The 16,410-nt window shown below is 33.4% G+C and overlaps 2 protein-coding genes across 4 annotated transcripts; both read left to right on the plus strand.

Moving 5' to 3' along the window:
- Window positions 1-2,003: 2,003 nt before the first annotated feature.
- Window positions 2,004-9,495, plus strand: LOC114179924 (GPI ethanolamine phosphate transferase 3). Of its 2 annotated transcripts, none has more exons than XR_003603550.1 (20): window positions 2,004-2,367; window positions 2,446-2,480; window positions 2,568-2,689; window positions 2,821-2,910; window positions 3,194-3,313; window positions 3,456-3,539; window positions 3,683-3,760; window positions 3,899-4,024; window positions 4,125-4,214; window positions 4,589-4,624; window positions 4,725-4,780; window positions 5,548-5,680; window positions 6,669-7,113; window positions 7,207-7,298; window positions 7,453-7,999; window positions 8,209-8,323; window positions 8,455-8,496; window positions 8,785-8,864; window positions 8,946-9,029; window positions 9,127-9,495. XR_003603550.1 is itself a non-coding variant. In XM_028066430.1 (20 exons), the coding sequence occupies exons 1-20, from the start codon at window positions 2,036-2,038 to the stop codon at window positions 9,265-9,267; spliced, it is 2,925 nt and encodes a 974-aa protein (XP_027922231.1). In that variant the 5' UTR covers window positions 2,004-2,035; the 3' UTR covers window positions 9,268-9,495. The 2 variants fall into 2 exon arrangements, 1 of the variants encoding a protein (XP_027922231.1); XM_028066430.1 differs by having other exon boundaries at window positions 8,708-8,864.
- Window positions 9,496-13,487: 3,992 nt separating this feature from the next.
- LOC114177470 (protein NRT1/ PTR FAMILY 4.5-like) lies at window positions 13,488-16,144 on the plus strand. 2 transcript variants are annotated; one of them, XM_028062838.1, is made up of 6 exons: window positions 13,488-13,556; window positions 13,766-13,859; window positions 13,963-14,180; window positions 14,273-14,695; window positions 14,769-14,893; window positions 14,985-16,144. In XM_028062838.1, the coding sequence occupies exons 1-6, from the start codon at window positions 13,554-13,556 to the stop codon at window positions 15,907-15,909; spliced, it is 1,788 nt and encodes a 595-aa protein (XP_027918639.1). In that variant the 5' UTR covers window positions 13,488-13,553; the 3' UTR covers window positions 15,910-16,144. The 2 variants fall into 2 exon arrangements, with proteins under 2 accessions (XP_027918639.1, XP_027918638.1); XM_028062837.1 differs by lacking the exon at window positions 13,488-13,556 and having other exon boundaries at window positions 13,645-13,859.
- Window positions 16,145-16,410: the final 266 nt, after the last annotated feature.

The raw sequence follows: 16,410 nt of genomic DNA on the forward strand, positions 1-16,410 counted from the left end.
TTTGGTTCGGTTCGATCCAGTTTGATTCATTGCGATTTTGTTCGGTTCAATGCGGTTAGGTTCGATTCAGTGCGGTTCGGTTTGATTTAGTGCGGTTTGGTTCGATCTGGTCCAGTTCAGTTTGGTCTGGTCTGGTTCGATTCGGTTTAGTGCGGTTTTGTTTGGTTCAGTTCAGTTTAAATTGTTTCAGTGCGGTTCAATTCGCTTTGGTCTGGTTCGGTTTGGTCCAATCCGGTTCGATTCGGTTCAGTGCGGTTCAGTTCGGTACGATTAGATCCGGTTCGATTCAATTTGATTTAGTGGGGTTCAGTTTGGTCTGGTTCATTTCAGTTCGATTGAGTTCAATTCGATTTCATTCGGTTCGGTTCAATTTAGTTCAATAAAGAATATATAATGAATTTTTAAAATAGTTGTTAAATATAAAATTAGAAAAATCAAATATATACATAAGAGAAGTTTTTAAAACAACTGTTGAAGACAAAAAAAATTTTTTGGCTAACGGTTAAAAGTAAACTATTTATAAAATAATTAATTTTTAAAATAATAATTAAGGATAAAATTGGAATAATGAAATATGAACACAAAAGAGGGTATCCTCTTTACATATTGTTATAGATGAAAAAAAATAGTCTAACTAAACATAATTATGATTATCTGTATTATATTAAAGTAAAAAAATTGTCATCATCTTATAATATTTTTCTTAAATATTTAGGCTTTTACCAATTTCAGAACTTTATGTTCTCCACTTTGATGAAATAGTTATTTCCGTGAAAGGTGAATACAAACATTTTTAAGCTTGTTCTTTGAATGTTGTTTTTATTGAAAGTATACAATTTCTTCTTTTTGTTTTTGTTTATACACTTGCTCTATTTAATTTGGAGAAAATCATTAAGTTTCAATTGTTTAAGAGGGACCTCATGATTGTGGTGTTTTTGCTGGAAAAACTTTTGAGTGTGACATTTTTTACCCACATTACAAAAGGATTCTCCTTTTGCTTTATATATATTAATTATGAAAGTGTAAAATTTTTTCTTAAATTTTTTCTATTTTTTTGAAGGTGTTTTAAAATTCAGCAAAAGTAAAGAGTATTTATGTTCAATTCAGTTCAGTTCAATTCGGTTCGGTCCGATTTGGTTCGGTTCATTGCGGTTTGACTCGTTTCAGTGCGGTTTGGTGCGGTTCGATTCGGTCCAGGTCAGTTTGGTCTGGTCTGGTTCGGTTCTGTTTAGTTCAGTCTGGTCCGGTTCGGTTCAGTTCAATTTGTTTTGGTTCAGTTCAGTTCGGTTCAGTGCGATTTGGTTCGGTTCAGTGCGACTTGGTTCGGTCCGATCTGATTCAGTTTGGTTCAGTCCAATTCGATTCGGTCTAGTACAGTTTGGTTCGGTCCAGTATTGTTCAGTTGATTTTTTGGTATAGGTGCTTCATAATTTATATGAAAATGGACATGTTTTATAATTCATTAATAATTAAAAATAATTTTATTTATGTGACTTAAATTTATTTTTTTATTTAAATTTGTTTTTTTTCTTTTTACTTTTAAGCGAGAATGATATAGTATTGAAATTTTAACAAAGTACGGGTTAATTATATTTTTCATCACTAAATAATTATAAAAATTTATATTTCGTTCTTAAAATAAATTACAAAGTATTTGTTCTTAGATTTTATAATACTACGTCGTCATGTAGTAAATGATATACGAATATTATATTATAGTTCGCTATAAATTTTTATTTATCATACGAGAAATACTTTATGCTTTGCATAATTTTCATAAAATATAATGTCTAAATACACTTAATACTATATAATTTAATTCAAATAAAAAGATTTAATTATGTTCTTTTTTATTTTAAAATTAAATTAATAATTAAATTTAATTAAAATTTATATATACATATTAAAATTTATTATTATAATTTATATATTAAATTACTTCATCTAAATATAAAAGGATTGAATTTGGAATTTATTATTTATTGTAAGATGAATTAGGAATAGTTTGACGCACACTCTAAGCAAGTTTGGATGAATGGATGAACTGAACAGAGCAGCAAGAAGTAGACGGAAGCGGAGTAGTGGAATGAAGCAATCGGAAACGACGTCTTCATCGGCGGCGGTGGCGGTGGAAGGACGGAAGCGTGGGAAGTGGGGATACATTTGGCCGCTGTGGACGACGTTGTTGCTTCACCTCCTCGCCATTCTCCTTTTCACTGCCGGTTTTCTCCTCACCCGAACCGAGCTTCCATACCACAGTCATTGCTCCGACGTGTCAAGCTCCCCTTGCTTCTCTTCCAACAACGGATCTTGCTGGACCAAACCCGCAGTTAACCGTCTTGTCCTCGTCGTTCTCGATGCTCTCAGGTACACTACTATGTCTGGACGATGTTCACAATTATCACCATTCATTAATCACGTTTTGTTCTGTGATTCGCGTTTCAGGTTTGATTTCGTTGTTCCCAGCACCTTCTTCGCAGGTTACCTATCTCACCTATTCTTCACTTGCTAAACGATTTTTTTTCCTTTTTTTTTTTTTCTCACGAGTTCGTTATGTTGTGTGACAGATTCGAAACCGTGGATGGATAAACTGCCAGTTTTGAAGAATGCGGCGTCGACGCGACCGCTGTCTGCAAGGATTTTCAAAGCCATTGCTGATCCGCCTACCACAAGTTTGCAGCGCTTGAAGGTCTAATCGATTTCTTTTTCATGAATTCATCGTTACAATTGTGAATTAGTATTGTAACCTTCTTAGTTGGTAGAGTGTTTTGAATGTCTATGAATTCGGGATTTTTTGTTTCGTATCTTGAACTGATGTAGGGTTTGACAACTGGTGGACTTCCGACTTTCGTGGATGTTGGTAATAGCTTTGGTGCCCCGGCAATTGTGGAAGATAACTTCATAAATCAGGTAGGTATTCTTTCTTGCTTCTTGCATGTAATTTAGGTTTTATATTAGAGTTGTAGTTGCGATTGTGGTTTCGTTGTGATCCTTGATATTGTGGGTAAATGAGGCCTTGTGGATACAATTGAGGTTGCGATGCAGTCTTAGTGAGTTGAGAGTCCTTGACATTGTGGTCGTTTTTTAAAACCTTATCTGTAATGTTTGTCATTCAAATATTGCTTCACTACTTTGATCCCAGATCGAAACTGGTTCTTGTTACATTTCTGCTAATTTATGTGCTCACTTGCAGTTGGTTCAAAATGGAAAGAAGGTTGTCATGATGGGGGATGATACGTGGACTCAGTTATTTCCTCATCATTTTGAAAGATCTTATCCATACCCGTCTTTTAATGTCAAAGATCTTCATACGGTAGGCCTTCTGTCGTGTTAAACCCGACTTTTGATTAGTCTTTTAATACTTGCAGTCTATGTGAATTGCGTATGGGTGGCTTTAGCCTTTTTGTTTGATCCATCGTTTCAGGGAATATGAAATATTGTTGTTTGTTGTGTAGGTTGACAATGGGTGCATTGATCACCTATTACCATCCTTATATGAAGAAGATTGGGATGTTCTTATTGCCCATTTTCTTGGAGTGGTATGTTTGATATTTTTTCCGTGCCATACACTTAATAATCCTAATATCCGCATTCTATACTTGTTATTCTTGTTCTCGTTCTCCTTACCGTTGTGATAAGCAATTTTCGTGTGATGCTGTGTATGGTATTCTGCTTGGTTCAGGATCATGCAGGACACATATTTGGTGTTGACTCTACCCCAATGATAGAAAAGCTGGAGCAATACAATACCATCTTAGAGGTTTTTTTTTTTTTCTTTTTGTAATCCTTGATTTACAATATTTGTGGTAATCTTGTATTCATGTTTTATCCAAATTTTTTGGTTTAGTACTTGCTGATTTCCGTGGGTTGATAAACAAACTAATGTAACTTGTTTTAGAGAGTTATTGAAGTTCTGGAAAATCAGTCTGGACCTGGGAGCTCACATGAAAATACTTTGCTTGTGGTCATGGGTGATCATGGACAAACATTAAATGGTGATCATGGTGGTGGGAGTGCTGAAGAGGTGTGTACATCACTTATAGTGTCTTTTCGTATGCTTTTTATTTTTTCTTTTGTAAATTTTTCCCAATATGACATAGGATACTGGTGATGAAATCATGCAGGTTGAAACTGCCCTTTTTGCCATGAGTTTTAAGAAGCCTCTTTCTTCTGTACCTGCAGAATATGATTCTTCTTCTTGTCAACAGGATCTGGTATTTACTATTCCTTTTAAAGTGTAAACATTGACAATAAACATCTGGTGTCTTCCAAGTTTCTTTTATCTCTTTCCAAATTTCAACAATCTTTTGCTTCCTCTTGCACATGCACATTTCCTTTAGTGCAAGAAAAATCAAGGAATGGAGAGCATAATTGGGAGTGGATAAATAATGTATACTTGTGTATAAATAAGTTATTGAGGGGACCTCTGGTAAACTATAACGCTGACTTCATGCCTATCTAGCTTAAAGGACACACTCAGATAATTCATTCGTTATAGGTAGTGTGATCCATGTAATCAAGAAGCTGACATGATCTTTATAATTTTGTGCTTGGATTATAATATTTTTCTGGGTAAATTACTTATCAGGATGGAAAGAATGTTTGTTTCAGCTCCATGCAGCAGGTTAGCACATTTTTTACTTTGTAATGGCATTTTGAACACCTCATATATAATTTAATATATTCATATCTGTATTTATCAAATTGCCTATCATCCTTTACAGCTAGACTTTGCAGTAACAATCTCAGCGTTGCTTGGCATACCTTTCCCATATGGAAGGTGCAGTGTAAGCATCCTGTCTATATTACTATTGTCTTCCTTTGTCTTATATTAGTAGCTATATAATTAGCTAGATGTATTGACTCAAATTTTCTATATTTCTCAGTAAGATTCTGTTTTCCGGTATGAGTTGTGGGTTAAATGGAAGGTTGTTTAGGTCTCAATCTTGATTCAGTATTTCATGTTTTGAGGTGGTTTACAAAGTCATAGGATATTTATTGCATGAAAGTATTTTAAGTGTTATTTGGTGTTAGAATTTACAGCAAATCTTTGGGAGTTAAGGGGATTGAAACCTTTTTATCTTGAAAATTTTTTAGAGGATAGATGAATATATAATAAAATTTTGGAGCCATTGTGCCTAAGTAGATATCTAACCGATATCATTCATCATATAGATTTTCCTGAGGGCTTCAGAAATTCTTGCTACTAGTCTTGATAGAAACACACACACACACACACACACTTACATGTGATAAATGAAAATTATGAGATGAAGTACCTGTGCAATTTTTTCAGTCAAGTCCAACGAACATATTGTGCATCAGAGCATTAATGTTGTGTATATAAGCCTCCAGATTTCTTGAGTTAAGGCTTGTTGATTGATCACTTTGATGTCCCTGTCTATATGTCCTGAATCCTATTCTCCATTAATTTCTTCAATCTGGAAGCTTCTATTTTGATGTCCGGTTTTTATTTTCTCATTGTAGCACATTTTAAAAATTTATTGATAACTATGTTGATACTCACGTCTTTTTCTTGTTCATCAGCATTGGTAATATCAATCCTGAATTATACGCTTTGGGAGCAGATAGTTGGAATTCTGATGCCTCTCAAAAACTGTCAGAATCAGATGCTTGGATGCAGAATTATGCTAATGCGCTGTGCATAAATTCTTGGCAGGTGCTTGCTGAATCTTATATTCTTAATTACAAGTTACTGTTTCTACACTTTTTCTGCCCAAATTTTGGCTATAAAGTTGTGAAACGGACTTGATGGTGCAATTCGAAAGTTAGAATACTCTCTTTCCTGGTTGCAGCATTTACTCTTACTTCTCTAGATAATCGTTGACTTGAAAAACACAGCAATCTTTCTTCTTCTTGTCTCATTTAACATAATTCTTGTTGGGACTTTTGAGAATCCCATGCTTACTTTATGAAAAACGGTTTACTGTTGGAGCTTGTTTGTTGATACAACAGTGCTGCTCAAGCACCAGCACAGACCATTGAACTATTTAATATGTTTTAATATTTTTTAGACTGAAACAAACATATCCCACATTTTCTATCCCAATTGAACATACGAGGGCTAACAAATGCTGGCACTTATACGTATGCATGCATGTATATTCGTACATATATGCATTGTCATTACAAAAGTTTTTATACTATCAACTGATAAGAAATCAGTCCTGTTATAACTTTAAGGTGGTTACTATAAAAATCAACTAATTTATCATACATGAAGACTTGTGATTGGATAACAATGTAGAAAACTTTAACGTTGTCAGTGTCAATGCATGATTTATTTATTCATAAAATATGCTTTGACATTTTTGTATTGTAAGTAAACTGAGTTTCATATTCAATATACTAGCATTATTTTTTCATAAACAATAAATGCAGGACATTTTTGTTATGCTAGTAAATTTTGATGGTTTCCGCTGTGGTGCTGCATGTAAAAATATTATTCACAAACTTATCATACATGTATTATTTAATCAGAAAAAAAGTCTGTTTTGCTTTCAAAATAGCTTAATTATTCTTTAGGGAAATCTTGGGTTTTACTACCATTTGATATTTAATTACGGTGGCCAATAATGATATAAGCAGTTAGGAGAGTGAGTGAGATATCATTTAGTCATTTGAATAGTGATTTTCTCCTTGTCTAGGTGAAGAGATATGTAGATGCTTACTCAGCTTCATCAGCAGTTGGATTTTCTCGTGAAGACTTATCACGAATAGCAAGCATCTATGATCAAGCGGAGAATCATTGGTCACATTCCACCAAAAAGCTTCTGCTTGATAGACAACATGACAGCAATACATCAGTGTCTGCACTTAAGAAGCAAATTGATGCATACTTCAAGTTCCTAACAGCAGTCACTGAATTAGCTCGGTCTAAATGGACTGAATTTGATTTGAATATGATGGGAATTGGCATTGGAATCATGTTAATATCACTTATATTTCAAGTTTTTACCGTTTTAAGGACAACCAAGGAGCATGATGGGACATTTTCATCATCTGAAGATTCTTGGATTGTCAATGGCTCAATTCTTGCAATCTTTTTACTGGGCATTCGTGCATTCAGTTTCCTTTCAAACAGTTATATCTGTAAGTGTGAAGTTTCTATCAACATACATTCCACTTTGTTTATTCAGAATCTTTAAAGTAGTCGTCGTATTTTTCACTCTATTTTTTTGTCAGTGGAGGAAGGGAAAGTAGCGAATTTTCTTTTGAGCACATCTGGAATTGTGACATTACGCCAATCAGTTAGCAAGGGAAAGCTGTTAATTGAAGTATGTGTTTTGTTTAGTTTTTTATTTCTGTCCTCTGTCTAAAAGATTAGTTTATGTCTGGACTTCCTTACATTCTAACGCAAGTGTGCCTATAGAAGTTTCATTGGAATTCTAATTAAATAATGGCTCTTTAACTTGTCTATCTTTTCTGCAGAGCATTGGGTTTCTTATTTTGAGCACATTTTGCCGATTTGCCATTGAAGTTGGGCTGTCCAAGCAGGCTGCCACATCTGCTTTTATGAAAGATTATTCCTCATGGATCATCAACATAGCCTCAGGTTTACCTGTTTGGGACTATGCAGCTGAAGTTGTCCCAATAGTAGTTCTGATTATGTTGGCAGCTTGGCTGTACAAGGCCACCAGTGGCTGCTTCTTTGGTTGGCCATGGAAGTATGTCATACTGGGCACTATCTTGACTTATATGCTAATAATTGCTCATTGGATCACAGACAGTAATAGATTTGATGGCGCATTGATACCTCAAAGCATTGGAAGAACTTATATTCCTAGAATCATTTATGCTATTGCTTTGGGGCAGTTATTTTTTCTGACATTTGGTCAACTGTTTAAGAAAAGCAATTTGGATTGCAAAACAAATTTAGTTGCAAAAACAACATCCATGTTATCTGCGTGGAGTTCAACTGTCATTCTTCTCTCAGGAAAACAGGGTCCCATTGTTGCTTTTGCATCCATAGTTGGAGGTGATTTTTTATTTTTTATTTTTTGCTCTTGGGGTTGTATAAATTGCCTATATCTTGCATAATTCTCCAATACATTTCTTTCATGGCTTAACTTATGCTTTGCTAACAATTGTAGATAAGGAATGGATATTACGGTTTAGTAGTTAATTTCATGAGCTCAAAGCTGCATGCTTTTTAGTGAAGAAATGTTAATTTTCTATATATTACAGGTTGTTTTATTATGAAGTTTGTTAACATAGAAGGTGGTAAGGATGGACCGAGAAGTTTTTCTATCATGCAATGGAGCCTCTTTGCTACGTGTCTCTTCTTCTGTAGTGGTCACTGGTATGCTTGTAATTTTCAAAGTTTAATTTTGGAGTTATAATTATCATTTTTAATAGGTGTATGCATAACTTTGCAACTCTCTGTTCTGCATTCCCGTTGTCTTGTAAATTTTTTGAAAATCATGGTTTCAGGTGTGCATTTGATGGTCTCCGCTACGGTGCTGCATTCATAGGGTAAATAATTATTAACATTTGAGATATTAGATTCGATATTGGACTCCTTTTTCTCTGGCAGTGTGTTGGGACCCTAAACAAATGTAACCATTACAATCAACCCTATTATTTGCGTTCGAACAATCAGTTACTGGCTTTAAAAGGGTCTTCTCTGTTGTTATTATTGCTACACAATTGAAAAATCAAATAATTGAGACTGATTAATTTTCAGGTTTGAAGAATTTGTACTTGTTCGCCAAGCAATCCTCCTTACTATTGATACATTTGGCTTTTCTATCATTCTTCCAGTTTTTGGACTCCCGTTTCTTGTTGCAATCAAGAACCAGGCTAATCTTGGAAGGCATTTTGTTTTCACACAATTGTCTCAAGTGAGTTTTCTTCATTTATTAGTAGATCTACAAGTTGATCATTGCATGTTCAATGCAATAACCACTCAATGTTTTATATAGATGTACACAACATATGGGCTCATAACAGCAATCACAACCACTTTCACGATACTGTGTGTCACAATTCAAAGGCGGCACCTGATGGTAACTTTTCTATTTTTTACTTGAAATATATTTCGTTTACCCATATGTACATATTTGATGCTTGTATAGTTTACTCAATGCTTAATAATTTTTGTAGGTTTGGGGTTTGTTTGCTCCGAAGTTTGTATTCGATGTGTTCAATCTTATTCTTACGGATGCATTTATTTGTTTGGCCTCAATTTACTATTTTGATCAAGGGAGGGATGATCCAGAACGGAAATCACAGGTCGCTGAATGACATACATATACTATGATCCATTTACATTTTTTTGTTTATGTTTCTCACGATTTGAGTTTTACTTTTTAGTGTTTACAATAGTGAAACCGAAAGCATAGGGAACTTGCAGTGCAGCCTTCCCTCTCACGCAGTAGCGAATTTTGTCCGCTAATTATGTAATATAGAAATATTTATAACTCAATTTGATTTTTTCTTACCAAAACAATCCACGCTTTATGTTTTTTTGGTGATGCCAGCTATTTACATGAACTTGATTTTTTCCATGGACTTTTACTATCTATAGTTTAGGAAGTGGTTGGTTGAGTCGGGATTAATTCTATATTATATTGTTTAATTAAATTCAATTAGATTGGGTTAAGTTTATATTTAGCAATCCAATTTAACATGACTGGATTGAGTAATTTAAAAAGGAAATTACTTATTAAGAAAAAATATTTCTAATATTTTTTAATAATTATAAAATAATGATAATATTTACAATTATATTTTATAGTAAAACTATTAGGTGAATGGTATTTTTTAGTTATATATTTATTATGTAATTGAGTTGGATTGGATTCAATATTACTTGGTGCGATCTTATTTTAGTACAAAATTAAATTAAGCCTCATCCAAATATCCAATTGGATTGGACAACTCAGAATATTGGTTTCCCTCTTAGTATGAGTTTCTCTATTTTCATCTTACTCTATCCTCACCCTAACACTGTTGCTTGTGAAGTACGTCACGCACATTCATGTTCAGTAATCATGGTGGATCTTGTCACTTGTACCTCTACCATTCTACTGCTAACACTGCAACAAACCTGCACTACAAATGAATATAAAGTAACCCTCCCTTCACCCAATTTTTAATCTTTTTATATATTAAAGCAATTTCTATGAATTTAATTTTTTATAGTTTATTTTTCTATGAATTGAATTTTTATTGTGATAGAGTTGTATTAGGACTTGTAATTTAACCCGTTATAGACCTGGATGTAAGAGAAATTACTGAGTTTTATTTTAAACTTTCTTGCATATTTAAATTTGGTTAACTGGATTTTAGAATATGCATTATTTAGATGCTTGATAATAGGATAACTGTACTTTAAATGTATAATTTTCAAACATGTAATACACTTGAAAAAATAAGACAAGTTATAATTAGAATACATGTAGATTAAGATTTTTGAAGTACATTATTGTAATACACATGAATAAAATAAAACAAATAACTGCAATTAAGAGTCACAAGTTAAAACTTTGAAATACCTTATAGTTAGTATAGTCATTTTCACTGCGTAGGTGTAGTAAATTGGAGATTTATAAAACTGAAGTGAATGCACTGACACTTTCTGAATTAATTATAACTTTGATTTGTTGCTTAACCTTAAAAGAGTTCACTTTAGTTGGAGTTCTGAATTGCCTTAGCTACTTACTTTATTCATGTAGTTGGATAAATTAGTAATTTACCTCTTCTCATTTTTGCGTGGACGTAAATATCACTCGATCAACACAAAAAAGATTTGATTTTCTGTCAAGTTTCGTTTACATGTTTGGAAACTTGCGTAAGAGATTTTATGTGTAAAAAATATGGCGAAAATACAATAGCACTAATGGAAAAGCATTATTCAATAATGATGTATTTCTCAGGAGACTCAACCATGAGTAATTGTATGGTATTCATGAAGCAATATTTTCAATAAAGTCATTAGAGACTTCAAAATTCATCAATTATTTTTAATTACATAAAAATTATTAAAAAATAAAATAAAATAAAATAATATAAAGTATGAGAGGACCACCCATGATAAAATTTATATTTCATGACACGTAAATAAATTATACTTATGAAAAAAATATAAACAAATACATGAAGGTAAAACATTATTTATAATTATACATTTTGATGATTATTTTGAGACAGAATTACCAGAAAGATAAATATTAATGAAATATGAGTTGAATCTACACATTATTATATAATTCTTAACTTTTTTATTTTATCTTCGTAGGAGACTTAAATTTATACTTAAGTTTCCCAACGGTCATTATGAATCTTTTAAAGAAATTTATGGAGGTGATTTAATAACAATAAAACTTAAGACAAATTCATATAAAATATTTTATACTATTTTTAATTCAAAATTTTAAAATTTATGAATTTTTTAAAGAAATTTATGGAAGTGATTCAATAATAATAAAACTTAAGACAAATTCATATAAGACATTTTATACTATTTTCAATTTAAAATCTTAAAAGTATCGAGTTTAATGGACTTTTTCAACGTTCTCAGACTTGAGTTAGATCCATATAAAATAATTAACATCAACTTTAATACAAAATGTTAAAGGTATAGGTCTTTGTAAACATTTTTTTTTACTTGATCTGAGACCTATACTTATATTTGTATTCTCAATATTATTTTGGATGAATTATGTATTTTTTTTTTCCAAACTATTATAATTGAAATTAAATTATAAAATATTTTATCCCTAAATTTTATGAAAAGTCATATAAAATATCACTCTAATTTATGGAGTGGTTAATGTGAAACTTTGTTTATATATGAGAAACACTCTAACTCTGTTTGTTGGGTTAACATTTTACATCCTTCTATAACAAGGTAGGCTTGGAAAACATATTTAATCTTATTTTGATTTTAATTAGTTATTATCGATATGGTAATTTTATTTTAGTAAGTGTTCTATTTCTATTACATGCGAATTTCTATAAGCTACAGATTTCATTAATTTATTATATACACACATATGACAGTTGTTATTAGAGCTGTAAATATCACAGTGCATGAAAGTTAAGAGAAGAGATAAACGATGCAGTGTTGCAGAATCAAGATGGGAGGCTCTGATATTAACGATGTTGTTGGATCACTCCTGCTTTGTTTTGTCAGTAATGAAACATTTACAGTTTGGTGCAGTTTATGGACGGACAATGTTTTCAATCAGATCAAACCTCACAAAATTCCAAAACTACTTTTAGCATATGTTTGGCTTTAACAAAGTCAGTGGTAGGTTTTGTCCAAGTTATAAATCATCATCATCATCATCATCACCATCTTTCTCTTATAGATACCGTCAAACATCTAAGGACAGTGGACTAACTTATAGGTCGATCGTACATAGTTGACATCGGTTATGGCCAATCAGTAAAGAGACATATGGTGTAATTAACTGGTCTAAAAGCAACTTAACCTAAATGAGCTAAATAAGTGTATTAAGACACGATTGTATTGTAATTAGACCGATGATGAATAAAAGTTCATTACAAATAATATAAATAGGAGGTCCACGTAAGTAGAGTGCATTTAATATTCTTTCATTTAGATATTTACTTACTTAAGCATCATAGTGTCTTCTATATGTACACTCGGTACACTCTGAACGTTTTGACAGTCAAAACATTTTTCACATCGGACGGACAAATAAAGAATAGAAATTACCTGAAGACCAAGACATCAAGAAGTTAAGAGTGTCCTACCGGTCCATAAAAACAAATAATTTTTTATTGGCTTTTTTGTATTTTAGTGTCTATTAGAAGTCAAATTTGTAAATATGAATCCGTTGATTTTTTTTGCCAAACAAGGTCAAGTCGTCATGGTGGAGGACGACATTAGAGGTGAAGTCGTCCTCCACCCGACCGGTTTCTTTTTTTTTTTTTTTAAAGCAATGTCGTCCTTGGAGACGAAGGTTTGTGTGTTAAGGAAAAAGTGAAATCATCCACGTACATAACGACTTCACTTTTCAATTTTTCTTTTTAATTTTTTTTCATAATTAACAAAAATTGAAAATTAAACAATGAAAACTAAAAAATAAAAAAATCTGAAAAGTGAAATTATCATGTTAGAGGACGACTTCACTTTTCAATTAACATAAACCATCGTTTTTAAGGACGACATTGTTTTTTAAAAAAAAAAAGAAACCGGGCCAGCTGAAGGACCACTTCACCTGTAATATTGTTGATCCCGTTTGAAAAAAAAAAATTAACGAACTCATATTTACATAACCTGAAATACAAAAAAGCCTTTTTTATTTTTTCTAATATTTGGAGCCGGTTTAGCATACTAATTTGCCAACACTATCAGCCAATGGAGATATCCCTTCTTACAAAGCATTGTATGATTACACATTAGCATGTTTTCTGTGTCATCCTTGTCATGAAAGCAACTGGGTGATCATTATAAATAAAGCACACTTTTCACACGGATTGTACCACAAGCAAACTTTCCTTCCTATTTCTCTCATAGTGGTTGCGGCTTTCAAGCTGTGACATTTCATTCGAGGCTCATGGTAACTATCTCTGCATTGCCTGTATGCAGTTTTAGACTTTTGCTGTATAAGGGTTCACAGTTTTCTGGTTCATATTGTTGTTTAGCTAATCAACTTCCCACATATTATCTGTTTATAATTGGCACATTCAGATAGTTCAAAAATGATTCTGCGATCACCTTTTGATGTTGATTCATTTTCTTAATTGAATGTGCTGTTTTACACTGAAGGATTTGAAAGCTGAGGATAAGGTGGGAGATGTTGAGTACCAAGCAGATAAGACTCCGAGACAAGGAGGATATAGAGCCACATATTTCATCTTTGGTGGGTAAACTATGTTCTCCTCATTCACTTTTTTTTTTTTTTTTTTTAACTTTCTTCAAGTAATCTGTTTAACAAAGGCAAATTGGTTGGTTTTCGACTGCAGCAATGATGTTGTTAGATAACATAGGCTTCGTGGCCAACATGGTAAGCTTGGTTTTATATTTCATGAATGTCATACATTTTGACTACTCTGGCTCTGCAACCACCACAACAAACTTGTTGGGTACTGCTTTCTTGCTCACGGTCCTTGGAGGCTTCGTCTCTGATACCTATATGAATCGCCTCAACACTTGCATCCTCTTTGGCATGATTCAATTGCTGGTAAATAGTTGAAATACTGAAATGCTAGAAATATATCTTTTTATGTACTTTTTTCAATGCTAGAAATTAATCTTCATATTTTTGAATTGCAGGGATACTCCCTACTTGTGATTCAATCTCACGACCAGAAACTTCAGCCTGATCCATGTTTAAAATCAAGATGCGTGCATGGCACAAAGGCTTTGCTCTTTTACGCTTCAATATACTTGCTTGCACTTGGTGGTGGTGGAATCAGAGGCTGTGTACCTGCTCTTGGAGCTGATCAATTTGACGAGAAGAAACCAAAAGAACGCGTACAACTAGCCAGTTTCTTCAACTGGTTCTTGTTTAGCATTACAGTTGGGGCCAGCATAGGAGTCATCTTTGTAGTTTACGAGAGTACCGAGCATCATTGGTACATAGGTTTTATCATGTCTCTCACATGTTCTGCTGCTGGTCTTCTTTGCATTGTCTCGGGAAAGAAATTCTATCGTACCAGAGTCCCAGGAGAGAGTCCATTATTAAGCGTTTTACAGGTCTCTCCATTTCCCCTCCATGCTTCATTCATACTCAACTTCTTTCTAGTTTCATTTCAGATTCTTCTTGCAGGTGCTGGTGGTCACAGTCAAGAATTGGAGGGTGAAAGTACCCGTGGATTCTGATGACTTGTATGAAATACAAAGCCATGACTCTAATTTCGTGAAAAAAATCATCCCTCACACTAACCAATTCAGGTTGGACTTTCTACTGTACCGATTTGAGTTTTTGTACAGTGAACTACTTCAAGAGGAACGCATATTGAATACTTGTTTTGTTCACAAACAGTGTTCTAGATAAAGCTGCTGTTCTACCAGAAGGCATGGAGGCAAGGAAATGGAAAGTGTGCACAGTGACACAAGTTGAAGAAGTGAAGATTCTGACAAGGATGATGCCTATTCTTCTGAGTACCATCATCATGAATACATGCTTAGCCCAGTTGCAAACCTTCTCCATCCAACAAGGAACCTTGATGAACACATACATCGGAAAACTTAACATCCCACCAGCTTCCATTCCCATAATTCCCTTAGTATTCATGACCCTTTTGATACCAGTCTACGAATTTCTCTTCGTACCTTTTGTGAGGAGAATCACCGGTCACCCCAATGGAATAACAGAGCTACAGAGAGTTGGGGTTGGCCTTGTTTTGTCAGCAATCTCAATGGTGATAGCGGGGATGATAGAAGTGAAGAGAAAGCACGAATTCAATGATCACAACGGGCACCGTATCAGCCTCTTCTGGCTCTCTTTCCACTACGCAATCTTTGGTATAGCTGACATGTTCACACTGGTGGGGTTGTTGGAGTTTTTCTACAAAGAAGCTCCTCATGGCATGCGTTCTCTTTCCACTTCATTTTCTTTTCTTTCCTTGTCCATTGGTTACTTCTTGAGCACAGCTTTTGTTGAGCTCATCAACCTCGTAACTGGAATCGGAAAGAACAAGAAAGGGTGGCTAGAGGGACGTGATTTGAACCAAAACCATGTTGAATTGTTCTACTGGTTCTTGGCTATACTCAGCATCCTTAACTTTCTGGTCTATCTGTTGTGTGCAAAGTGGTACAAATACCAAACCAGTGTATTTTTTGAGGACAAGGGAATGTCGCACAAAGATCCACCACCTCGTAACCATGAAAACATGTCCGCTAGCTTTGTGTCCTCACTCCAAAACACTGCCTCCAATGAAGAAGATACACGACAAAGGTTTCAATGATCAGAAATTATTGTATAGTTTAAACTCTATGGATTCACTTTCTAATCACATTTTCCCAATCAAGTTATAAATCACACAATTATATTTTTACAATTCATTAAACTAATAATAACCATGTTCAAGATCTCATGGTGTAGACTATACAATGTTGTTATGACCATTATGTATTTTGCAATACCAAAATGATAAGATCACAAATGATTTCAGAAGTTATATACTTTCGCAGTGTTCTATACTTAAATATAATACGATTCATTGATATCATAGAGGAAGTTATACATTATTGGAATTATCGGATTTATATGATCGTGTATTTATTTTGTGTGAATTTTATTTTTCTATTTTTATATAGAATTTATAGAATTATATTTTATCAAATTACTATATGGGCTTTGTAGTGGACCTACATAATTTTCTTTTTGGGCTTTGTAATGCAGATGGGCAAATATGTGGGCCCATCTTATTTATTATGTTGTAGCGCATTCATCGCCGATTGATTCA

The sequence above is a fragment of the Vigna unguiculata genome, chromosome 3, assembly GCF_004118075.2.
Source record: "Vigna unguiculata cultivar IT97K-499-35 chromosome 3, ASM411807v1, whole genome shotgun sequence".
In the NCBI taxonomy this organism is placed as follows: Eukaryota; Viridiplantae; Streptophyta; class Magnoliopsida; order Fabales; family Fabaceae; genus Vigna; species Vigna unguiculata.